Source organism: Scomber scombrus, chromosome 3 (genome assembly GCF_963691925.1).
Source record: "Scomber scombrus chromosome 3, fScoSco1.1, whole genome shotgun sequence".
Taxonomy (NCBI): Eukaryota; Metazoa; Chordata; class Actinopteri; order Scombriformes; family Scombridae; genus Scomber; species Scomber scombrus.
Window position 1 is genome coordinate 8001905 of NC_084972.1, and position 26646 is coordinate 8028550.

At 39.5% G+C, this 26646-nt stretch overlaps 1 protein-coding gene across 1 annotated transcript; it reads left to right on the forward strand.

Annotated features, from left to right (window-relative positions):
• Positions 1-400: 400 nt before the first annotated feature.
• Positions 401-26498, forward strand: synpra (synaptoporin a). The gene is made up of 6 exons (XM_062416101.1): positions 401-418; positions 522-587; positions 24037-24161; positions 24740-24938; positions 25176-25367; positions 26247-26498. Exons 1-6 carry the CDS (start codon positions 401-403, stop codon positions 26496-26498), a joined length of 852 nt encoding a protein of 283 aa, XP_062272085.1.
• Positions 26499-26646: the final 148 nt, after the last annotated feature.

Consider the following 26646-nt stretch of genomic DNA (forward strand, 5'->3'; position numbering starts at 1 on the left):
ACATTAATATAGACACCTAATCTGAATGAAAGAATAAAACTTGATTTTACTCGAGACTAAATCTGGCCTCATTTTGAACATATCCTCAGCAAGATAGGAGGTAAAAGACAAATTGAACAAGTCACACTGATTAAATAACACACAAGTTCCCTCCAATAGCAAAAAAAAGAAGGCGTCACTCCTGTTTTCTGTGGCCAATCCCTGCCTGTCTCTATGGTAAAACAAACTCCGTTCCTCAACAAAACCACCGAAGAGGGTTCGGCTTTTTCCGACTGGAGTCGGAATCAGAGCCGAGAGCCCCTGACTGTTACGCGCTTCACATCTATCGGGTCTTGGCTTGCGGTTTGAGATTGTTTACATCTAATCAAACAAGTCAGAAAGAAAGTGGTCCACTGCAGACATGGACACCGCTAATCAGGTCAGTACATCAACGTATAGCAAGAACATTTTGACTCTGAGAAATGTGTAATTATCTGCTAAATTGGCTAATGTGTCGTTAATTGGTCTGTGTCCTTACGCAGCTTGCATCTGTGGGGACATTTCAAGTGCTTAAACTACCTCTGGGATTTATCCGTGTTTTGGAATGGGTGAGTTACGTTTCTTTTTTTTTCTTTCTTTCAGTAACTTAGTCATGCACTGTTAATACACTAATGGATTATATAATGTAGGATGTGTGTATATATGCATGTATGTCTGTATGCATTCAATATGATGAATGTGATTTACAAAGCAATGATGCTCACATTTCTCAGGTATCCAGATATCTGGTTTTGACTTTAGATATCAGTATCTCACTGGTGCAACTTGAACTTCACCGCATCTGCTGGGCTGTTGCGACTGAATGTTATGTTACCTTACCCGCCATCAGTTCGGCAATGATCCGTTTCACCGTGACTAAACGGCTCAAGTTTATGTAAGGATGTGTGGCTTCGTGAGAACTACATGCCAGCAGAAACCGCTGTGTAGCTTTTCAATCATGCGTATTTTGGAGATGCTGTGCCTCCCGTGCGCTTTTGCGCCAGTCCAGAAAAAATGCCCCCATTTAACCCAAGTGTGAAATGATAACAGGAATCCGCAATGAAGAAAATGGGTGTCTTAGCTTTTACTGAATCAAAGCTTCACTACTTCTTTCTGTCTGGGTGTCGTTTTGTAGTCTCTTGTTTATTGTACAGTGCAGAGAGGCCTTGAGGCAAAAAGAGATAAGTGATTTTCTTTGATGTGAGTTTAGAGAAATTACTGTAGCCATGAGGGTGTTCAGCTTCTGCATAGATAGGATGTGTGTGTGTGTGTGTGTGTGTGTGTGTGTGTGTGTGTGTGTGTGTGTGTGTGTGTGTGTGTTCTTTACCACTTTTATAAATGCCCACAAACATGCAGAGAATCCTCAAGCAGTAGTGCACATCTCTGCTCCATGAAAAAATCCTGTCCAAATAAAAACAATGTTTTTTGGGATTTTTTTCTACTTTGACATGCGAAGGGAGAACCTCATTCAAACTCTATCATCAGAAAACATGTGACATTTTAGTTGAGATAAGACAGATGTCTATCACTGAGGTGCGTTCCAGAGTACATCCCTCTTGGCTGTTCGTGTGTGACCAGATTCACTGTGATATTTGTGGGCCAGAGCCAAAGACCAAGCAGATGATCTAAAGCACCATCTGTATGATGAAGATAACATGCTGTCATTGCTCCCTCTGTGTGTCTTCTTGTTGCTCTGTGTGTGTGGCAGAGGGCAGCATGTGCGATTGAGCATGGCTGCACACCGTCCTGTGATCTACTGATCACCTGGTAGTGTTCACTCAGATGTAATCACACAATCTTATGCAAGCTACAATTAATTTAGAAATGTTCCTCCTCACCCTCTCACACAAACACGTGAACACTAACCGACACTATTATAAAAGTGACCTTTTCCTTGCTGTGCCTTTTCTTTTCTTCCTCACGCGCTCTTCAAGAAAGGGAGACTTTTCCAACTTCTCTGCTGGCCGGTGGGCTCATAAAAATACAAACAATTCAAATTATGACTTAAGAATTCTGATTTATTCTGTAGCAGTGGTGCGGTTGTAGTTAGGATGTTTCCCTCTGATAACAGCATGGAAAGGAATCTCCGTGATCTCAATGCAGCTTCAGCTACAGCACAGTTGCTGTCAAAATTATCTCACTTTTTCTGCCTTATTTGGCTCTCAATTAGACTCCAGCTCAGTTGTGCTTCTGCCTCAGGAGACTCTGACAGGTGCAGATGTTACATCTGATGTCGTTTTCATAGCAGTTTGGAGAATTCTCATTAGACAGAGTGCTCCAAAGTAGCATGTAGCTCAGTTTTTACTGTCTATGCGTAAAACTGCAGAGAGCAACTTAAACAAGGGGTAACACACATCATGAATCTCTAACCCCAAAGTAATTTATTCATTTGAAAATATAGGTATAGTATTGCGAAGGTGTATTGTTGCCAACTAATTTAACTAGCCTATTATTAAAATAAGTTCAAAATAAGCATAATTAAATAGTCAAAATGTGTGACTTGATATAGATATATAAGCATGTGAATTACTCCAAATGTTTGTGACTTACTCTCAGATCAAACACAACAGCCATTTGGAGCTATAGGACCCTTAAATGTTTCTTGAATATGACGCGTTTGGTTTTTTGTAGTTTTTTTTAGATGCATTCAAACAGCAACTTCTCTTCAACCTTAAATACATTCAGCTGTTAGACTGACACCTTAACCACTCATGAAAAGTCAGTGTAAAACCATGAAAACAGTATCAGCCACAGTATTTTGTGTGTTCACAACAATCATGCTTCATTATCAAAAAGGCCTGGAGTGAATTTCTTTGCACATTATGACACCAGTGGAAACACGATTGTCAGTTTGGTTTGTTTTTGTCTCCAGGCAGTAAAGGCTTTTGTTGGGGTAGCGATTGACATTTACTTTGCTAATAATAATGAACCCTTCACTGTGTGGCTGATTGGTCATGTAGACAAACATAAGGTTGTTTAAAGGTTGTGTTAACGTTAGTCGAGATAATTGCTGGAGACAAGCGGGTTTCCTGCATCTTCAGTCAGCACTGGGTCTGCAGAAGGATGAGACACATTCATAATCAGCCATGTCTGCAGGAGATTCTAGAGGATGGCTTTATGGCTCAGTGTGTGTGTGTGTGTGTGTGTGTGTGTGTGTGTGTGCGTGCGCGTGCGTGTGTGTGTGTTTGCATGCATGTAGGCTCTTGGCCTGTTTGGCACACTGTAAGTTGCTGGCATATTCTGCTCCAAACAGCTGTAAGGTCCCCTCCTTTCCACCATGGACCAACTCATGCAGAAGCTGTCCTTTGAGATGTGCCCAAACTCTTCACTGCATGTTTGTGAGTGTGTGTGTGTGTGTGTGTGTGTGTGTGTGTGTGTGTGTGTGTGTGTGTGTGTTTGTGTGCAAGAGCGATGGAAGGAGAAAGAGAGCAAAATTGTACAGTTGATTGAGCACATGATGCAAATGATACACATGCATTTTTTTAATGCACCGAAGCGTCGTCATGGCTGTCATATCATGTCAAACAGTGCAGTTTTACAGTACTGTATTGACTCAGTCATTGGCTGTTTTCCGCAGCAAAACTCAAGCTGATGTATCACAAACAATGAGTGAATCACAAGTGTCATTTATCAGTAAGGGTCCTCCCCTCATCCAAAACAAAGGACTTGACCCACTGTCCTGTGATGTCATCCTCAGGACTTTACTGTAGGGTGTGTGTCAGTGTGTGCTTGTGTGTGCTAGATATTCATGTGCCCTAAAAAAAAGAAGAAAAAAAATGTTATGTGACTCACAAGGGTTTCATCAATTAATTGAGCTGCCCAGTGTATTCTACAATATAAAATAAATACATAAAAAATTTCCAGGACACACTTTTGATAACAATCCAGTTATTATCTCTGATTGTGCAACTCTTCCGCTAAAGATCACCCAGTTTCACCCAGTTAGTAATAGAGTAGTAGCAATAGAGGAGAACGGCCCAGCAAGAAATAAAACATTATATGTTAAACTGTCATAGAGCATCAATTAATACAGAAGAATAACTGAATATGAATATAAGGGTGCTGTTTTGTAAGATTATCAAAATTCATAGTGACACTTAGCACTACATGCATATACATAAAGACGATCTATCACTAGTTGTTGTTGAGATGAATCAATAATGAAAATCAGCATTATTTCCAGTTGTCCTCTTTACAAAGCTCTCTATGTCCTTGAAAGTAAAGGACAGTCAAACTGGCAAACAAAAAAAATACACATGCAGATGCTACATTACTATATTTGCTACTGCAGGCAAACGCTATTGAAGACAAATCTTCCATTAATCTACAGTATGTTGGCTACTGTGATAAAAACCTATTACTGGGTTGATCTTAAATAAGCTTAAAATTAAAATCCTGCTCTGATAAGGACTTTAATCTCCAAACACTCAAATGACACTATTTATTTTCATTGGGAAATTGGGTGAGATGGGCCAAAATTAATGTGTAGTTATGCAAATACAGCAAAGCGTCCTATGGGTAAAAGACACCACAGATTAAACAGATCAGAAAAGCAGTGGGACTGACAAAATTAGATGCATCTCATCTTTGAAAAAAAAAAATCTCTCTCACTTCATTTTTTTCTTGTTTCTCTTTTTAGCTCTCTCGCTTTCTCTCTCACACACATTTTGTGTTATTTCTTCATTGACCTATCACACTATTAATGGGTTACAGTGCAAGCTTTGACAGACTACTGCACAATGTTCATAAAAAAGATTTGTGCAGGGGCACAGGCACACACACACACACACACACACAGGCATGCATCCATGCGCTCACACACACACTAAAGGAAAACAAGTGAAAGAGTGAACAGAGGGTGATGTAGAGAGAGTGGCGACAGCTGCTGACAGATATCACATGAGACTTGCCAGGTCAAAGATCTGTTTTTCGGCACTGAAATACTTAAGTTCCTTATGACAAGGGGCCGTGAGTATAGAGGAAAACCTATTTGAACGCTTCTAGAGACTGCTGTTAGGTTTAAATATACATATCACAGTGTCTGCTTTGGTTAAGTAGATAAATTAGAGCACCAAAAACATCATTGGCTTTTCTGTAAATCAGTGTCATATTGTAACAGGTATAATCTATGCAAAACAACAACAAAAAATGTGTTTCATAATAATTGTTCAATATGCTCTGCAGTTATTGATATCTGTCAACCTTTATCTATCAGTGAATATAGTTTACAAAGTCTGACAGTCTGTAATGTCAGATATTAGATCATTGTTATGTCTGGTGTCCTCCCTTCATTCAACTCTGCAAGGACGCATATAGCATTATACAGAATAAGATGCTTATTTAGTTAATATATGTCTATATTTTAATAGTATTGATAGAAGGTTTGGAATTTTAAATGTAAATCAACCAAGACTGTGTGCTGTAATGTGCAACATTTGCACAAAAGATCATCACTCTTTTTTAATTTTTTTTATCGCAAACCCACTCCTGATGTTTGATATGCTAATCAAATAAATCTTATAACTCTAAGGTATTCCTACCTGACTCATGAGTATGACTGATACTCTGCTGTTTATGCACATTTTGTTTCTGCAAGGCTCAACGTTGAGATGTCCATAGCCATTATCAGGGTAGTCCCCAAATAGGGACAACATCCATTTAGGCCTACAGCACCATGTTTGCATGTTAGAAAATGATTTATTTCCATAGTCCAACAAATAAACAAAACTTAAAGCAAACAAATAAATACAGACATGATCATTTTCACTCATTCAAAATCACTGGTTGAGGGTTATAGTAGTCGTTCACTCATTGCAGGAGTTTGAGCCTTTGAACACAGACGTTGGTGTAGTTACTTTACAAATGACTAAGAACTGTTCAGAACACTGAATCATTTCCACTGATGTGGTTTTAGAATAAGCTTTGTGGGGTTGTGGTAGCTGGTGAGCACCTGGATCTGACGTGGCCTTTCCTGACCCATCAGGTCAGAGCTGGACCTCTGTCTTTCTCTTGGCCCTGAAGACGAAGGTCCGCCATCTGTGACTCAGACGAGGAAAGGTTAACCTGTCTTCTCCTGTTGGAGGACATGTCTGCTCAAACAAGACATCCCAAACACATACTCTGTTGAGAGAGTATGTAGATACACACTGACTAGACCGTAGAGTCACTGAAACAGTGCATGCTTACATGCAGCAGACATGTCAGATCATATTAATCTCTCTTTTCAACATATACAAATCAAATTGTTTATAAAAGGTTTTTTTTTTTGTAGAAACAATTGATTTCAGATACAGTATAGCTTATTTTTAATAAGCACTAATGTTTGTTATTTTTTATGTAAATTATTAAATGATAAAACTATTACAGAATTTTTTAAAAATTCATTATACAGCATGAAATAAAAATTCACACACATTACTTTATGTTTTTTCAGCTCTATCTTTCATGCAGAGGCAGAAGCAAATCCAGGCGATCTGGTTAACAAGTAGAGATCGACTTTGAGATGTTTTTGTGTCCAAAAACACTGACTGCAAAGCTATCAAATCTGAATCCAAAAATGAAATCACTTCAAAGTTTAGTAAAGGTTAAACTTTGAAGATACCAAACTTCAACATTGTTATCAGAATGTATCCTTCTGTCAAGGCTCAGGGAAAAACTATTCTACAGAAACAAAAGGGGAGATCTTTTTAAACAGAAGATAGAGACTGCTAAAGCATCATATTAGCTTCAGTGCTTTGAATGTATTTTTGCACAGAATGAGGGCCGTGGATTTTGTCTCCCATCTCTTATGTGTAGTTGCATTCCAGAAGAATAGCTTCAGGGTCAGTATAGTCAATAGGAATCATTACTGCAACCAAGATATATTCCACATGTAGGGCATGTCAGTATTGTATTAAAACAGACCTGAAAAAACCCAGACCTATCCTTTAACACTGTCTGAAACATTGACTGTCTGTCTGGAAGATGCATGTTTTTCCCACCTCCTCCATAAAGATGAGAGAAGCCTCCACTGAGTGATGGTTTAGTGGTAACAACCACAAAGGCTGAAGTCCTTCTGTTCCTCTCATAGCTGTCTGCCTGCTGACTAAAGAGTCCAATGGTCCTATACTGTAGGTCTCCATTTTCAGCTTTCTTTATGGTTTTTGGCTTGCCACCATGACAGGCAGAGATTCCCTGGCAACAAATCTGAATAGCTGCTTCTACAATGGAGGCTCCAAATCCTATATGACCTACATTCACATCCATTATTACATTAATACTACATTCATTTAACCCTTACACTGAGCCCTGGTCCTCAACCTGGACCTCTAATATTCCCTCATTGTAGTGAAGGGTGAGGAATTGACATGGCTGAGGATGATTTCTTCATCTTCAGATTCTTCTAAAGACGCACACACACACACACACACACACACACAGTGGAGTTGTATTACATTTCTGTTGGGTGCCCCCAGCTTAATAAGTGCAGTGACTGTCCCCACAGGGCACAGGGGCTGGGTTCCAGCTAGGTCACCTGACTAAGTAGCCATGGAAACCCCATCGGGAGAAGAGGAGCACCAAGAAGGGTCAGTGTTACAAAAATAAATGAAGATTTTCTGCCTGCTTGTGGTCAGTCAAGCTTACAGAGAGAGAGAAAACAGAGAGATGAGGGGGAAAGATGAATGTGAGCTGTTCATAGCACAGAGCGCTCCCTGTGCACAGAGGGATTAGCCGCCGCTAAATGAGCTCCTGATTTTGTTCTGTGGTGCCACTCCTGAAGCAAAGATCAGACCGCTTTTAGATGGATGTCGCTTCTTTGTGTATCTGTTGTCCGTACAGTAGCAGGGTTTTCTGTCTAATGTAGCAGCTAAGATCCATACTGGAGAGTTACCACATCTGCTCAGTGAGAAGGAGGAAGAACAAGTGATCCTTAAATTAAATTAAAAATCAAAGATCATAGCTATGTTTCATATTTCAAGACCAGTATGTCATGATGTCATATATATTTATCTATCACTGGTGTGTCAAAGTTCAGTTCAAATGTGCATCTCTCTGTTTGCCCCCCTGCCTTTTCTGATGTGCATTTGTCGTTTTTTGCTATAAAATTGTTCATGTTTTTACGCTGGTGGACCGAAGCAGCGAGAGCAAGTCAGACTGCATGTGTGTGTGGAGTGTGGCTAATGCTTCTGCCTGAGTGGAGAGAGTGAGATATTTTTTACTCTTCATTCACATACCATAGGCTATACAGTACATTGCCTGTTCACATCTAGGTCCTCCGATAAACAAACGCAGACACAGCGAGGTTACACACATTCGGAGGCACACGTGCAGCCATGCACAAACATGGACATATAAATGAATGAAAATGCGGTATGATTACACAGGCATGAATACAATTTTATCATCACACACAGGTTTCTACGAGCACAGGAGCATATCACATGAACTAAGATCACCAGCCTAAAGACAGCAGAGTGCACCAAAGCAGAAGAGAAATGATAACATGAGGCACACAAAGGAATTTATTATCTCACTTACTTCTGTGGTTGGTTAAAATTTTTCTCAGAGTGTTTTTCTCACATTGGAATTAGAGGTACAACATCAACAATACCCTTGGCATGGATTTAAGAGGTTTTTTTTTTACATTTCTTGTTTTGAATTTGGAGACTGTAGTTGTTTAACAGTTCACCCAAATTCCACAATAGCAGCATTTGTGAAGTCCATTATTAGCTCTTCGGCAATTAGATCGAGAAAAGGCTCTGTGCAATTCTCACTAACGCTCTCTCCATCTCCCTAAGTGCCCAATTCAGGCCTCCGTTGTTCAGTTTTTGTTATTGATCTTGGATCCAGTTGTTTCCTTCAACATGTTTTAGTAAATTCCAAACTTGGTCTTTTTTCATGCTGTAATGGAATTTTCTGACCAGAGGTCTTGCCAAATTTGTAGCATTATGTCACATCCTGAACTGCCCAAACAAATTGTACATAACCTGTTACATAGATCATTTCTCACACTTGGCTCTGATTAACCTAACTGCATAGAGATAGTTTCAGGGCAACTTGCCATTTTACCAAACTAGCTAGCTATTTATCTGCAGTAATGAATATGTATTACTCATGATTTTATGATTACATAGTATGATTTTATTTTTTAAGGTAAAGATAGGTATCATGTCCTGAAATGCTTTGATTGCTTTGTAGGAGTTGTCAACACTGTTGCTTATGGGTCAGTGACAAATAAGGGTTAGCAAGATGAACAATTCAAAAATATCTCAAAAAATGGTTTAAAAGCAGCATTAGGTTTGTTAAAATGTACATTTTGTATTTTTGTTGGTTTTATTTATTTGCACCATTTTTTTAAAACCAAAAGTAAGACTGAATGCACCTGAAAATGTCCACCACAAAAGAATGATATATATTAAATGGAACAATTGTAAAATTATTATTTTTAAACTATTATTATAGTTAAATTATTTGGTACACAGTTTTTATGGTTACACCACTTAGACATGTTTGCCATAATCCTCTAATATATTCTCTCAAAATGGATTAAAAGCAGAAATGTTATGCTGGGTCCATGGACATTTATAGATTTTTCTAGCTGGTCACCAAAAAGTCCAATTCAGTCAGCCATATAGGTCATTGCCTGCGGGAATGTCACTAGTCTCTAGTACTCTTCCATCTGCCTTAACTTCTCTGTGTACTATGGTGGTTTTAATAAATACGGTCAATCATCAAAGTGAATTGACTGACTGGTCTCATGATAGTCCATTAGATGACCATTGCACTTAGTTTTCTTGTTTGCTAGCATGTACACATAATAAATAGACAGCAATCCACTGTCTCTCACATGCAGATGAACAAGCAGCTACTTTAGTTAGCTGCTAATTTGCCACGGTAGTTGATCCCTATGCAGCCATAAGGGTTAATCCATGGCGCCAATTAGTGCTGTGCGATATGGACTAAATTTTATATCCCGATATAGGTAATTTTATATCCCGATAACAATATATATCCTGATATAGTATTTTTTCTTAAAATTATATATATACCGCAAAGTAGTAGTTGCTGCAGTTACATTAGCCTTCATTCATTGTTCATACAACATGAACTCACATGATACATCTGGATTATCCGACGGTCATTCCGACGTTGAGTTGTTAGCGGCTACGTTAATAGCTAATCCAGTACCCCACACCTAAAAATTATAAATATAAAATCACATACTCCGACACGCGGCATGACGAGTTAGTGAGCAGACGTGCGAAAGGGGGCTCCGACTAAACTTTCATATTTTTAAGCTGAACGACCTTAATATCCCATTTCTTCTCTTTTGGTTGACTGGCAATTGGACATTTACAGATACTTTACATGAAAGTATTAAGAAATAGGCCTAATGAGCAAGCAGAAACAAGGAGCTCGAGCTAGCGTTTCGGCTAAGTTAGCTAACATGGCCAAGGCTGCTGACTGGGCTAGCAAAAATGAAGACGGCCCGGTTACCAAAAGCGACCTAGAGGCTCTACTCAATGATCAGCGTGAAAGCTTCAAGACTGATGTGGCAGTTTTGATTCGCGAGTCAACAGAATCCCTTAGGTCATCGGTAGACTCTCTGGGACAACAGGTGTCATCATTTAATGGCCGTCTCACTCAAACAGAAGTTTTGGCTGGGGAGAACTTTGGGAAAATCAACGAGATGGAGACTACCATCAAAACGCTTCAATCTCAATGCGGTAAACTTCTGGACAAAGTTGACGATCTCGAAAATAGATCCAGACGTTCGAATCTGAGAATTATCAACGTGCCCGAGGAGAGTGAGAAGGGCCAGGACCCGATTACGTTTATGTCGGACTTGCTGATGACGGTGACTGGCTCCGAAGTCTTTGATAGCCCCCCTGAGATAGAGAGAGCTCATCGCTCCTTCCGCAAATCGGGGGACAGTAGGCCTAATGCAGAGAAGCCGAGAGCCTTCATCGTGAAATTTCTCCGTTACCAAGATAAAGAGAAAGTCCTGAGATGGGCCAGGAAACATAAGATGACTTACCGTGATTCTGAACTGAGAGTCTACCCGGATATCAGTGCTGAACTGACCAAACAACGAGCGTCATTTAATCCCATTAAAAATTCACTGTATCTGAAAGGAATAAAGTTTCGCCTGCTGCACCCGGCCCGTCTTCACGTTTCATTCCATGACCAGGACTACTACTTCGATTCGCCTCAAAAAGCCCAGAACTTCTATGACCAGCGCGTCAACATCCCTGACGAATAGGCTGCAATGGAGAAGAGACCGGTCTTGTTACAGCCAGCAAGCTAGAATTTTGTGTTAATTTGGACTGATAAGGCGCTGTTGTAAGTATTTTTTTTTTTTTTTTTTTTTTTTTTTTTTTTTTTTTTAAAGATTTGTGACGACCTGGATCCTATCTTATCATAGACCTATCGTTTTAATTTGTTATTCTTTATACATACAATAAGCCGTTAATAATAGCCTATAAAAGGGTACATGCCTATTAGGCCACTATCTCTCTACCGATCTTATTTTGGTGTTAATTCTCAGCGTCACATAATTCATTACTTTAAATAGGAGCCCCCTGACTCAAGTAGTAGAGAAGTAGCTCATGCCATCTGGAAGTGGCATATTTTGGATAATCCTGCTGCTAGTTCTAGTTCTGAGAACATGCTTAGGAATGTTAGATGTTGCATTCATGTTGCACACTCTCCGTTCTGAGAGTTTAATATGGGGGGGTTTTCTGGGAGGGGAATGGGTGGGTGGGTGGATACTTATGTGTGTGATTGGGAGGGGGTGGGTAGTTGTGTCCTCACTACAGTTGTTGGTATATATGTGGTTTTTTTTTTTTTTTTTTCTCCCTCCCCTTCCCCTGCTTTCCTCTTCTCATGTCAAGGCAGTGTCACTATTTTACATACCTCTGACCATTACATATGAGTAACATAATAAAAGACAAAGGAGCAAGCCTGAGGTTTGTATCCTGGAATGTTAAAGGCCTTAATAGCCCAGTCAAGAGGGGCAGAATTGTATCTCATTTAAGACACTTAAAAACCGATGTAGCTTTCCTACAGGAGACCCATCTGATCACTAAAGATCATCACAGATTGAGGGCATCATGGATTGGTCAATGTTTCCACTCCAATTTTAGCAGTAAAGCACGGGGTGCAGCTATTGTATTCCATAAAAAAGTTCAGTTTACCCCATCTAATACAATAGCTGATAATCAAGGCCGATTCATTATAGTTACAGGCTCTCTTAACAATGAAGCAGTCACTCTTGTAAACTTGTATGCGCCCAATTGGGATGATGAAGCGTTTGTTACAAAGTTGATATCGTCTCTTCCAGATTTGAGCTGTTATAAATTAATTTTGGGGGGTGACCTTAACTGTGCATTGGACCCGATTCTGGACAGATCCTCCTCCAGACAGCACGCTCCATCTAAAATGGCCAAAGCCTTCTCATCTTTCATGAACCACATAGGAAGTGTGGACCCATGGCGATTCCTCTACCCTGATAAAAAGCAATTTTCATTTTATTCCCATGTTCATAATAGTTTCTCACGAATAGATTACTTTTTCATTAGTAATGATTTCCTTCCAGCTGTTAATCACACGGAATACTCAGCCTTAGTCATATCGGATCATGCACCACTACTTCTTGACCTTTCTTTTGCACTCTTACAAAAAACACGCCCTCCCTGGAGGTTAAATTCTGCACTGCTTAACGATAATGCATTTAATTGTATGATTTCTGCAGCAATTGATAATTTTCTTATAAATAACGATTCAGATTCCATATCTCCTTCTTTGCTTTGGGAAACATTTAAAGTGGTTATTCGGGGAGAGATTATATCGTACTCTGCGAGCATAAATAAATATAAAAAACAAAAACAAGAGCAGCTAATGGAAAGTATTAAACATCTGGATAATAAACTATCAGTATCACCATCCCCAGAACTTATAAAAGACAGACAAAATCTACAAATGGAATATAATCTATTTACAACACATGAGACCGAAAAACTACTATTGCACTCACGCGGACTTTTGTATGAGCATGGTGAGAAAGCAGGACGGCTGTTGGCTCACCAGCTCAGGAGTCGAACAGCATCTCAACAAATTAAACAAATTAGAACTTTTTCAGGAGAAATTACAGTGCTTCCGTCTGTCATCAATGATACCTTTACAAATTACTACTCTAAACTATACACTTCTGAAGCTTTTAACACTGACACATATAGGACAGAATTTCTTGATAATTTGGAATTCCCATCCATTGCTACTGGCAAAGCAAGTTATATGGATCAACCTCTGAAAATTAGTGAAATTACTGATGCAATTAAACTAATGCAAAGCAGCAAAGCCCCTGGCCCGGATGGATATCCGATAGAATTTTATAAAAAGTTCATTGATAAACTAAGCCCTCTTCTTCTTAAAATGTTTAATGACTCTTTGGATCAGGGAACCTTACCTAAAACCCTCACAGAGGCCTCCATAACCTTATTGTTGAAACCAAACAAAGACAGTGTTGAGTGTGGCTCCTACAGGCCTATCTCACTCTTGAATAATGACTATAAGATTCTAGCTAAAATACTTGCACTGAGATTGGAACCTGTTTTGCTGGACATCATATCGTCAGACCAGACCGGATTTATGAAAAATCGCCATTCCTTCTCAAATATTCGCAGACTTCTTAATATCCTTTTATCCTCAGCTCCTGTTGAGACATCAGAAGTGGTGGTCTCACTAGATGCTGAGAAAGCATTTGACAGGGTGGAGTGGGAGTACCTGTTTGATGTTCTAAACAGATTTGGTATGGGTTCCAAATACATCTCATGGATAAAGTTACTATATACCTCACCTAAAGCTTCAGTGAATACAAATGGAATGAGATCTCAATACTTTACACTCTCCAGGTCCACTCGTCAGGGGTGTCCCCTGAGTCCCCTGTTATTTGCTGTGGCAATTGAACCATTGTCTATAGCACTCAAATCAACTAGCTATAATCAGGGGATTACTAGAGGTGGCACCAAACATATACTTTCACTTTATGCCGATGATTTATTGTTGTTTATTTCTGATCCATTAACCACGATCCCTCGCATAATCAAACTATTAGATACATTTGGAACCTTTTCAGGTTATAAACTGAATTACTCAAAAAGTGAATGTTTCTTGGTAAACAACCCAACCCCACACATTACTGATGGAGACCTTCCCTTTAAGCTGTCTGGAAACACCTTTAGATACTTAGGGGTGAATATCTATCAACATTTATCAGCCATTTACAAAAATAATTTTCTACCTTTAATGCAACAGATTAAACTAGATTTGGAAAAGTGGAATGGTCTGCATTTAACAATTGCAGGTAGGATAAATTGTATAAAAATGAATGTGCTCCCACGGTTTTTGTATCTTTTTCAGTGTCTGCCCATTTTTTTGCCAAAATCATACTTTAGTACAGTTGACAAATTGATCTCCTCCTTTATATGGAAAAATGGGACCCCCAGGATCAAACGTGGGTTTTTACAAAGAGACAGATCAGCTGGTGGATTAGCGCTCCCAAACTTGAGAAATTATTATTGGGCGGCCAACATACAAAAAATGATCCTTTGGGTTCAGGCGCCGACGCTAAATTGGTGTGAGATCGAGGCTAGTTCATGTCCCTCCACTTCACTTTTAGCTTTGCTCACATCTAAGCTACCCATTCAGTCAACCCAATACACAGCCAACCCTATCGTTATTACTACTTTAAGGATCTGGTCTCAATTTAGACTAACTTTTGGACTCAAGGGGGCATCCAACCATAGCCCCATTTGCAACAATCACCTTTTTCTTCCCCCCAGTGTAGATGCAGCCTTCTCCTTTTGGCGAAGGGCAGGCCTTACAAATCTAAGGGATCTCTACACTGATAATTCCTTTAATAGCTTTGGCAGACTCTGTGAAAGGTTCAATCTCCCACAGTCACATCTTTTTCGTTATTTCCAGATCCGTAACTTTGCCAAGCTGAATAATTCAATCTTTCCAAACTCCCCACCTGATTCTGCTGTCGATTCAATTTTAGACATTCCTGCTAGTCAAAAAGGCCTCATTTCCAGAATATATATTTCAATATCCCAGCTCACAGAGACCCCACTTGATCAGATAAGAAAAACCTGGGAGGAGGAGCTGGGTTGCCCTATTGCTGACAATGACTGGGAGGAGGCACTCAGCAGAGTGAATGGGAGTACTTCTTGTGCAAGGCTGAGTTTAATACAGTTTAAGGTGGTTCACCGCACTTATTTTACCAATTCTAAACTTTCTAAAATATATCCTAATGTCACAGACTCCTGTAACAGGTGTAATTTATCTCCAGCAGACATGACACACATGTTTTGGTCTTGTCCTCGCCTTCATGATTACTGGACAGATATCTTTGGTCATTTGTCCAAGTTTCTAAGTGTTACATTACCACCAAGCCACCAAGTTGGTATCTTTGGGGTAATACCAAATCATGAGAATTTTAGAAAGTGGGCAAAGGACACTATTGCCTTTGCATCCTTATTAGCGAGGAGGAGAATACTACTAGGATGGAAGTCACCGCTTGCCCCCACGGCGTCCACATGGCTTAAAGACCTTATGATGTTCCTCAATCTAGAAAAAATTAAATACAATTTAAGAGGGTCTCCTGAAAAATTTGAGTTAGTTTGGAATCCAACACTGGAATACATAAGAGAATTAAAAACTCTCGAAGATAAATGAGCACCCCCTTTGAACAGCACTATCTTTTGGCATGCCTCAGGGTTGTTAGAGTACAAGTTGACCTTGTCACCTTATTTCCTTGCTGACCCCCCCCCCCCCCCCCCCCCTATTTTTGTTTGTTTTGTTTTGTTTTGTTTTGTTTTTTATTCTTTTCCCTATGTTTCCATTGGAATGTATGGTGCAGATGATGATGTGCACTTCTCAACTTATCTCAAAAATAATAATTTATTCGCTTCATGGACATTTTGACTGTATGTTGTATTATGCATTGTATCATTTGTTACATTATGCATTGTATTATTTTTAATTTGGTGTTTATAGTGTAATCTGTACGGTGTAGAAAGTGTAGTGTGGATGACTGGGTAGGGTGGGGAAATGAAAGGGTATGTTGTTGAAGAAAAATGGAAAATAAGCCTTCTGATGTAAATGGCTCTTTGTTATAACCTGTGAAATCAATAAAAAATATTATTAAAAAAAAAAAAAAAATCACATACTCCATATGATGAGTTGGTATAGTTTACAGGATAGTTCAGGGTTGCCTTCCTTTCTTAAATCAGTTAATTGTAGTTGGGTGGGTGAGGGGGGGGGGGGGGGGGTGGGGGCAAATTGAAAGAGATAGGCCTCCCTTTCTCAATCTCTGTCTCACTTCATCTTCCTCTTTCTTTCTGTCCTCATAAAGAGTGTCCTAGATTTATTTTCCCTCTCAGTTAGGCAGGGAGAGGGGCTGAACATCTCAGGCATTTTTCCCCTCCTAAGGCAGCCACTTGACATCGCAATGATTCCTATCGACTTGAATAGAGCAGGTGGACGGTGTGCTTGTGTGTCTGTGTGTGTGTGTGTGTCTGTGTGTCTGTGTGCGTGTGTCAAGTGCAGCTCATCAGTGAATGCACCTTTCAGCTCGTCCGCCACTTAACGCGATTCTCCCCTCCCCATCCATCGCTTCCTCTACCACTCTTATCAGGTCCTCTTGTTTTAGCCGCTCTACCATTTGTTGTTCCCAGCTCACATCTCTACTTTCCTCTTGTTGCCTTTCTCATTGTATCTATTTCACAGTCAAATATTATTCATTTTACTAATTAAACTACCATTTCTTCAAAATTCCCTACATGTCTTTCTGTCCACTTATTATCTTCATTCTTTCTCTGCTTGGTTCATCTTTTTTTACTACACCCTTCTTTTCCTGTTCTTCACAATTGAGACTGTGTGTGCTGGATAGCACAGTAGGTCTCACTGCTGATAGTCAAGCCTGAAGCCATTGGATCAGTTTCATAATCCTCAGCCAGCCTCCACTCTTCCATGGTGCATGTCTCCATCTGAGCCCCTAACACCGTCAGCGCTACATTAAATTCTGCTCAGAAATGTTGGGCATTTTGCCTTTATTTGAGAGTCAGTTTAATGACACAGGAAACAAGGGAAAGGAGAGAGGGTGTGACATGCAATCCCCCCTGCTGGGAATGGGTTAGGGTTAGGGTTATATAGGGTATGTTGTGGTTATATGGTGTGGGTCTTAACCATTAGGCCACCAGGGCATCCCCAAACAGAATTATTGAACTCATATTCATGTTCAATCACTTCAATCTGCAGATAATGCTCAAGTTACAGCTACATCGGTTTAAAATCAAATTACGGTCTTTCTATTAGCGCCGTACTCTTCAACGCCATGTAGGTCACGAGAGACGAGGGCAAACAGGGAGATGTTTCAGTGCTTTGTTTACATCGCAGACAGTTTCGTGTTTTCCTGTACCCAGGCTTCTCTCTCTATCTCTTGTTCCCTAAGGAGCCCAGCTGGGAGAGGCAGATAAACACATGGGGGCGTGGGGCTTAGCACCCACCCTCCTTCCACAATGCCATGCTCTCCTGTTCAAAGGACCCAGCCAGAAATGAGAGGGGCTAAACACGAGCCGAAAATCACAGGGAGAGGAGGCAGCTGCAGGAGAGAGCCAGTATATAGACAAACAGAGAGAGAGAGAGAGAGATGCTTATCCGGGGGTGTTTGTGATAATTAAGAGGGAGTATTTATTCTCCCGCTCTTTTGGTCACTTCTCCCATTTGTTTGTGTGAATAAACACATAGCACAGTCTGCATGTACAGTATTTATGAGATCTTTGGCTGCATATGATTTACATTGATTGGTTAACTTGTGTGTGCAGATGTGTGAGCATGATTCTGTGTGTGTTTGTTTGTGGCCCCATCCTGCCTCACAATTAAAAGCAGCTAAAAGGAGTGAATCACTTAAAACACTTCACTAAAGGGATTCCTCGCAACGGTCCCAGCTGTGCCCCATGATAGCCAGGTAAACAGCATTCAGCCTCCACCTGAGACCGGAAGCCGCACTTTATCATACAGCATTTTGCTTTTTATTTGGGCTGATCTAACTCTGCCAAATTGCGCTTAGACCAATGTGACCCAGATTATCCTTTGCAAAGCATCACCTGGTATTGTGCAATTATGCCCCTGTGAGGAGGCTCAAATCATACACTCCAAAATATCCAACAGTAGCCATCTAGTATTAATGTGAAGGAAAAGACTGCAGATTATATCTGTAGAAATCTCTTTGACTATGTGCATGTGGGTCTAATATGTTGCTGCTACTTTATCAGCTGTGATAAGGCTATGATGTAAGTATCAACCAATTCTCTCAAACAAGTTGTTACGAAAATCTCCTTTTGAGTCCTACAGTAAGCTCTGTATAGACACATGGTGCCCAAGAAGGTGAGACTTCACTGCAGATTCAGTGTGGTTGTTTTTTTCGGTCTGAACCACTCTTCATCTGAAAATAACAAGCAGTCAATGCACTTTACATAGAGTTCATCCTAAACTCAGAATCTGCATTTTGCCACAAAGTGGCATAAACCACCTGATAATATATTTCTGATTGGGCATGAGGTGAGTTTAATGGCTGACATGTCTTGGGCAACAAGTGCTTTTAAACAACAAAAATCAGGATTTCCTCTGCCACAAGAAAAGTTGTATTTGCTTGTTTGATTTCAAAGTAACCTCACACTGCAATCAGTAAGACCAGGCCTAATGTGGTGTTCATTGAGATCCAGAGAAGCTGTTGTATAAGAAATAGTCAGTTCTGAAAAACAGGCCATTGAACAGACAGGTGACAGTATTCACTCCAAGTGGAAAGAGAAAAGTCTTAGAGCATCCTGTCTTCCCTGGGTAATCTTATATGCCACTATAAACATGCCACACAGGAAGCCTTGATAAAACTGTGATTTCCTTGCTACCAGAAATATGCATACATACATTTTCTGTTGCATTTATTTGAATCCTGGAGGCAGAGGAAGTGAGCGTGTCATTTTTGCATGACTGATATTAAACTTCTATTAGCGTGGAAGTAAAGCCTATGTGCTGTTGAAGTGAGGGACACATTTGCAGCACAGCAGTAACTCTGACTGATTGGTCTGATTTTTTCTAAGATGTTGTCTCTTTAATCTAAAGAATGCATAAAGAAGATGACAGAAGACCAAATAATAACATTATCATAGCACTTTCATAACAGTGAAATCAAGCAACATTGAAAAACAGTAAACACTAAATTAAACAACAATCAAATGTTAACAGCTGATCAGGAGAGATAAAAACACAGCAGGCACCTTGACATTATGCTTCCTTACATTTTTTGCAAATATTTAACAAATACCACAATGTTCAGCGTATATTTAGACATAAATGTGAACACATTCATTAGACAAACTTGCACACACATTCTTAATTCCCATGTAATTGAAGAACATATTCCCAGGATGGCTGTAATATGACTGAACGATGTAATAATGCTGGAAGGTGTTAAATAGCGCCCTCCAGAGGTCATTAATAAGACATCTCCTCCCCAGCTGCTGGCAAGCTGCATGTCCAGCTGCCTGTAATATAAGAGAGGGGAGGCTCGTGCTAACTAGGCGTCAAGTCTGATTATGGTGATCATGGTTGTGAGAACTCTTGAGGCTATAGAAGCGTTACATGGAGAACTGCAGAGAGAGGGAGCATATTAAGGGTGGAGAGGATGTATGTGTTAGAGGGTTGGATGCGTGTTTGCTTCATGTGCATGTTTGTTTGTTGATTATAACTTGAGGCCTGTTTATCTACTATTCATTTTTAATACTCATAAGAAATATAAAAATGTTCACCAGTTGCTATCTGTATTGTAGCAACTGTACATTGTCTCTAAATAATATTTTGTATCCACTTGTGGGTGACAAATTAAAGGAAAAACCAACATAAAGTGTCTTTGTGAGCCACCACATACTGCCCGGACAGTCACGTTGACATTGATTCTACAGTCTCTGAACTCTACTGGAGGGATGAATACAATTCTTCTTGTTTTGATGGTGGTAGGGAGCACTGTATAACACGTTGGTCCAAAATCTTCCATAGGTGTTCAGTTGGCTTTACATCTGGTGACTACAAAGGCCACAGCATGTGATCTACATCGTTGTCATACTCATCAAACCATTCAGTGATCTCTCATGCTCTATGGATGGGGGTGTTGTCATCCTGGAAAGACCACTCCCATCAGGATAGAAATGTTTCATCATAGGATGAAGGTGATCACTCAGAAGAACTTTGTATTTATTTGCAGCAACCGTTCCCTCTTAGGACCAAAACCATGCCAGTATAATGCCCCTCACAGCTTAACAGAGCCACTGGATCTCCTCATTGTAGAGGTCAAGCATTCAGGCCTGTACACATTTTTCTTTTAATAAGTCACCTGTCTGTATCTCTTTGAATGTGTTTCTTACATCACTCTATATTGTATTTCACAAATGTATTGAAATTAAAATAAAAGAGATACCATCATGTTGGTCCTGAATTCACTTGTATTGTAACCATTACCTCACAACATGTGCATGCATCACATCTCATCATACGGTGAAGGTGTAGTCACTGAAATGAAACTGAGCCATACAATCTATTGTATTAGCATTAAATTAAGGTATCTCAACTAATGTTGCTTTTCTAAATGTTTTATTCAATAGTGCTTGAAGCCAATTCCATTCATCATCCATATCTTTTCTTTATCACTTCATCCACAGAATGTTTTCTTGATTTATTGATTAATGGGTTTGTCCATAAAATGTAAGAGAATAGTGAAAATGGCCATTATAATTCCAAAGAGGCCAGTGTAATGTCTATAAATTGCTTGTTTTGTCCGACCCACAGTCCAAAACCTAAAAAGTATTCAGTTCTCTATAATGTACGACAAATAACAACAGCAAATCCTTATTACGTAATTGGTTGACATTTTTAACTGAATGATGATTTAAACAAACCACTTTAAACACAGTGAAAGAGGCATCAAATGGAAGACACTTTAATTAGGTATTTTGTGTCAATTTTACCAGTCGCTTGCACACAACTGCTTTGCTTCATGTCATTAAAAATACTATTTAAAAAAATACTTTTAAAGCTGAGTGGTGAGAGAAGAGCTAATTATCTCCCTCTCCTCTTTGTCAAATGAGGCAGATAAAAGTCATAGCGTCTACTCTGCATACAGCTCCATAGTAATGTCACTTTAGGCCACAGTGTTGTTGGAGTAAGCAGGAGAGGTGATGGGTTAATTTAATCACAGTACTGGTAGAGAGTGGTGTGTGTGCAGGAAGTGAGAGCATCCCAATATACTTTAACTCACTCATTCTCTGAATCTGAAACAATGGAGCTGCACTCAAAATTGTCTCAATTGTAGTGTCCAGGTAAGAAAGTTATGACAACCTTAACACGTGTGGGTACGTTTAATAATATAATAAAGATATAAATATAAATATGAAACAGCTGCTGTTGAATAATAATGTTATATGTTATAATGTATCCATAATGAATCAGCTTGTCTCTTCCTGTTATGCAATCAAATATTTCAACCATGTTTTTAATCAACTGTAGAGCTGAGAGTCTGATTAATCATTCAATTAACAAGAAGGCTGACTTTGCATTAATATAGATTTAGCAGAAGAGGCATACTAATACAGACATTAGGCCAAAAAATAGCTGTGTTGTCCACAGACTGTATTACCTTCAGAAATTGCATCTAATGGTGACAATAATAAGGAGTAGGGGGCTCAGTAGTTTTAATAGTTTTAAAACAAAGTGTTTAATTATCATACGTAGAGCAAGCAGACACTTTATTTCTTAGCTTCTGTTCTCAGTGATGTGTTCTGAATGAATTGAGCTTCTTGTTAAGGTACCATTGTCTCTGCTTTTCAGAATATAGACCTGCATATCATTTGATTTAATTATGTAATATAATTTATAATGTTGATCAGAAAGAGAAAGTACATTCACTCAAGTACAATATTTAAGTATAATTTAGAGATGTGTTTTTTTCTTTTATGCTACATTATACTGAACCCTCAATAGGACCCTGGCACAACAAATGAGCTGTGGGCTGCTGATGACCACATTTCTTCCACTCACCCACACTGTGTATGGGTTTATGTGTGCGTGTGTAATTTGCAATTAGTTTGTAAAATACTTGAGTTATACTGTATGTGACATGTAAGAGATAAATGGAAATAATGAAGACTTCGATTTAAACTTGTGGTCCTGTAACATGGGGCCACAATATTGGGTAATACATGGTTGCCTTAAGGTTCTTATTTCAGTGTATATTGTGATGTAGTGGCAGATTGAACTAATTAGCAATTTATCAAATTACCGCAAACTCAACTGACACACATTAAACCTGGAGCCTTTAGGCCTCATAATGATCTTTCTAGCGTTGCTGCTCAAACATTAATGCATCAGTAATAATATTTCAGTAATATAACACTCTGAAAAGGGCTATTCTGCTGCCTAATGAGTACTTTTACTTTTGATAATTTAAGTACATTTTCATGCTAATTTCTGCTAATATCCTTTACTAAGTTTACAATTAACTTTCTTCCCCTGCTGATGTTCCTCAGATTTTTGGGAATCTTGTGGGGAGATTGAAGATATTTACATGCACGCACGCACGCACGCACGCACGCACACACACACACACACACACACACACACACACACACACACACACACACACAGACACACACACACACACACACACACACACATACACACTGCTGTATGTACCCATTTTTTGATGTGTGCACACATACAAAATGTTCAGAATTCACATTTTCTATTTGTCTTTATGTGTGCAGAGTACCTAGAGAGTTAACACTTTTATTGTAAGGACAATTTTAATGGAGCAAATGCTTAAGAGAGTGTATTTCTATTTTTTAAAACAAGCATGGGGATGAAACCATTGTCAGGTGTCAGTGGAGGGAGCACAGAGATCTCTTTCTCTCCTCATTCAGCTTAGCCTACACGCTCACTGCAGCTATTGTAGTTCATGTGCTGATGTGGCTAAAATGCTATCAGCTGGAGTTAAATTGGCTTCACAGCAGAGAAATTGTTGAGATGTCCGTAAGCAAAGTGTTAAAATGGTGGATCTGCTGATTCTCACTATTCATGTATATGGATTTTTACTAGAAATTCATTCTGGTTACAGTTTTAAACTTTAAACACTGAAAATCATCGACTACTGCTTTCAAACTTCACTAAACTAAATTATCAGATTTTCTGCTTTACATACAGTACCAGTAAAAAGTTGCACTTCCTCATTGATGTGAATGGGAAAGCGTGTCCAATCTTTTGACTGGTACTTTACAAGCCACAAAACACCCACCCAAAAGGGGAGACCTGACATCAAAAGACTGGATTTGTTCTTTGTTTCTGTCTGCAGAAAAAAAAGTTTGAACTCTAGTATGTGGAATAAATTTTGTGTGATATAACAACACTGAATTCCAGTACGTAATACGAGAGACAACATTTCATCAGGTTGCAATGGCAGCATGTACGAGACACATGTACACAAACTGAGAGGATGTGCACTGAATAACATAACATAAATTAAAGGTATAGTTTGGGTTTTAGCGTCACATCTATTGTGAAGTTTGTGCATCTGTGTGTTAAATTGGAGAAGTACTATAACACTATAGTAGACAAGTGAACATGTCTAAAGCAGCACAGTACTGTAACATGATGGTAACATAGGGCTGATACTTCTGTTCTCGCAGTAGCTGCCTTAGTAACAGTATATATGTTGAATCAGATATAGAAGGTCTGTGTGGGAAACGTGTGTCTGATAAACAGCTGTGTTTTGTGTACATGCAAATATGGTGCTTGGTCTAGATAATGTTGTAATGTACAGTAACTGAGCTTTGCATTAAATCGCTTATTACCTCAATTCAAGTCAATTGCAGTGCCATTGCCATAGCAGATATTTGATTTTACTTTTCTTTTTTTTTTTTCTCTTTGCAGCTCTTTTCGATTTTTGCATTTGCAACGTGTGGGGGCTACACTGGGCAGCTGCGGGTTAGTGTGGACTGCATGGAGAAGGCCAGCAGCAACCTCAGCATCGGCATCGACTTTGCTTATCCTTTCAGGTGAGCGGCCTTCATCTCAGCCTGTTTGCATCATTGGCTATGTTTGACAGTCAGTTGACAGTCATGTCAAAGTTTGATGGCAGGATTTTCTGAACCTCTGTTAACTCTAACGCTAATACAGTCCATAATGATCCCAATCAAATTGATACTTATAGAGTAAATGCTGTTTTTTTTAAAACTCTTCAATCAGACATTATTGCAGGTCATGTTGGTGTTGATTTTTTTTTTATGTTAAAGAGATTTTATTTTTTGTTTCCATGCTGGCCTTTATACTGGGGTCTGGCCTAGTCTCCAGTGCAGCCTCCATATTGATGTAGGATGACAAAAGTGATCAAAAAATAAGACTCTCAATTTACTGTAGTATTATCTAAGGCACTCAGAGTTTTCTAACCAACAATCAGGCAAAAGTTAAAGACACAAAGGACTCCTATGAGAATAAAATCTGTAACACAGTTACCAGGCCCAGCTTAGGCAAAATATACCTTAATTAGAGTTACAAACACAGTTTTGGACTTGTGAAGCTGGGGTGTTTGGATTTCACACTTTTGCCTCCCACTGTGTGTGTGTATGTGTGTCAGGTTGCACCAGGTGTCCTTTGAAGCGCCCATGTGTGAAGCCACGAGGAGGGAGCGCCTGTTCCTCATTGGAGACTATTCATCCTCAGCAGAGTTCTTTGTCACCATTGCGGTCTTTGCCTTCCTGTATTCTCTCTTTGCCACTATTATCTACATCTTCTTTCAGAACAAGTACCGCGAAAACAATCGAGGACCGCTCATTGTGAGTACAGTGGCCTCTGACCTGGGACAAAAGTTAATTAAATCAAATGAATTAAATCTATATCTCTATTCTCTAATGTCAAATATGCTAGGTAAATCTGTACAAAGCCAGTTATCATACGACCAACAGTATTTTTTGGATAGTACAGACAAAATAATAGTTTTCTCATGCTCCCTTTATGTTGCTTGACTTATCCATGTCTGTACTGTTTGTCTGCTCTCTCTTACATGCCATCAGGATTTTATTGTGACCGTGGTGTTCTCCTTTGTGTGGCTGGTCAGTTCATCTGCTTGGGCTAAGGCTCTGTCTGATGTCAAAATAGCCACTGATCCAGATGAGGTGCAGCTCCTCATCTCTGCCTGCAAAGTCCAGACCAACAAGTGCGGCTCTTTGCAGGGACCACGCTGGTCCGGACTCAACACCTCAGTGGTAGGTTACACATTGGGAATAAAGTAATACTTAAGTCAAGTCAACATTTAGTTAAAGTGCAAGCAAGACACAAGAGTAACCTTACAAACAATGAAAACAGTTAATAGACAATGAAAACGACAGCAGAACTAACAATAATACAATTGATAGATTATTAAGAAACATCAATAAACATAGTAGATAGAGATAAAATGTACTAACTACTAAGGCAGAAAAACCAACAGGTTGTAGAGAGAGGGTTAAAAACAAAGGTGTTGAATTAACCAGTAGGTAATGAGTTATATGATGTATGTATATGATGTTCCTCAGGAAGGGACCACAGTGAGAATTCCGGGAAAGTTTAAGTAAGAGGAATCTGAAGAACATAGGAGTTTGTGCTGTTGTAGATGAGTATATGGTCAAACAGGTAACCAGGTGCTAGCCTGTGTAGTGCTTTATAGGTCAGGGTGAGTACTTTAACATTAGTGTACGCGCAGCCAGTGGAGAAACATCAGAACTGGAGTGATGTGATCAAACTTTCTGGTTCTGGTTAGGATTCTTGCAGCAGAACAAGCTGCATAGCAAGGAAAGTGAACCCCATAATTGTGAATAATATTACCTGAAGGTAACATGCAGAAGAAAAGAGGACCTAGGATGGAGCCTTGAGGTACACCATATGTAACTGTGGTGGAGTTAAGCAGGTTATTGTATGAAGCACTGTACAGGATGAGTTCTGTTGGATAAAACCATGCCAAAGCTGAACCCTTCTGCCTATCTGATACTGGAGGTGAACATAATTAAATTCTTAACTGAAGTCTACTTTAATAAATAAAGTTTATTTAATTCTACTTTATTAAATGTAATGCAATACATATTTTCTCTCTGTCTCTTTCCCTCCAGGCCTTTGGGTTCCTCAACTTTGTTCTATGGGCTGGCAACATCTGGTTTGTCTTCAAGGAGACTGGTTGGCACAAGGGCGCTTCAAGGCTTGCAGACGGGGCATCTGAGAAACAAGCTGGCACCTTTAACCAGCAGCCTTACAACCAGGGGAGCTTTGACCAGTCAGAGAGCTACAACACCCAGGGAAACCTTGGCCAGCCGTCCGAGTACAGCCCGGTTGGAGGTCCCACCTCCTACTCCAATCAAATGTAGCTGTGCCTTTTCATTTCCTGTGTGGCACTTCTGCATTTTAAACAGGGAAACCGGGGCTTTCAACCAGTGCTCAGTTTGTCATCAATCTCAAAAAAAGATGGTCGTATAAAAGAAGATGTCAAAGGAAGTAGTTTGTCAGTTGATACAA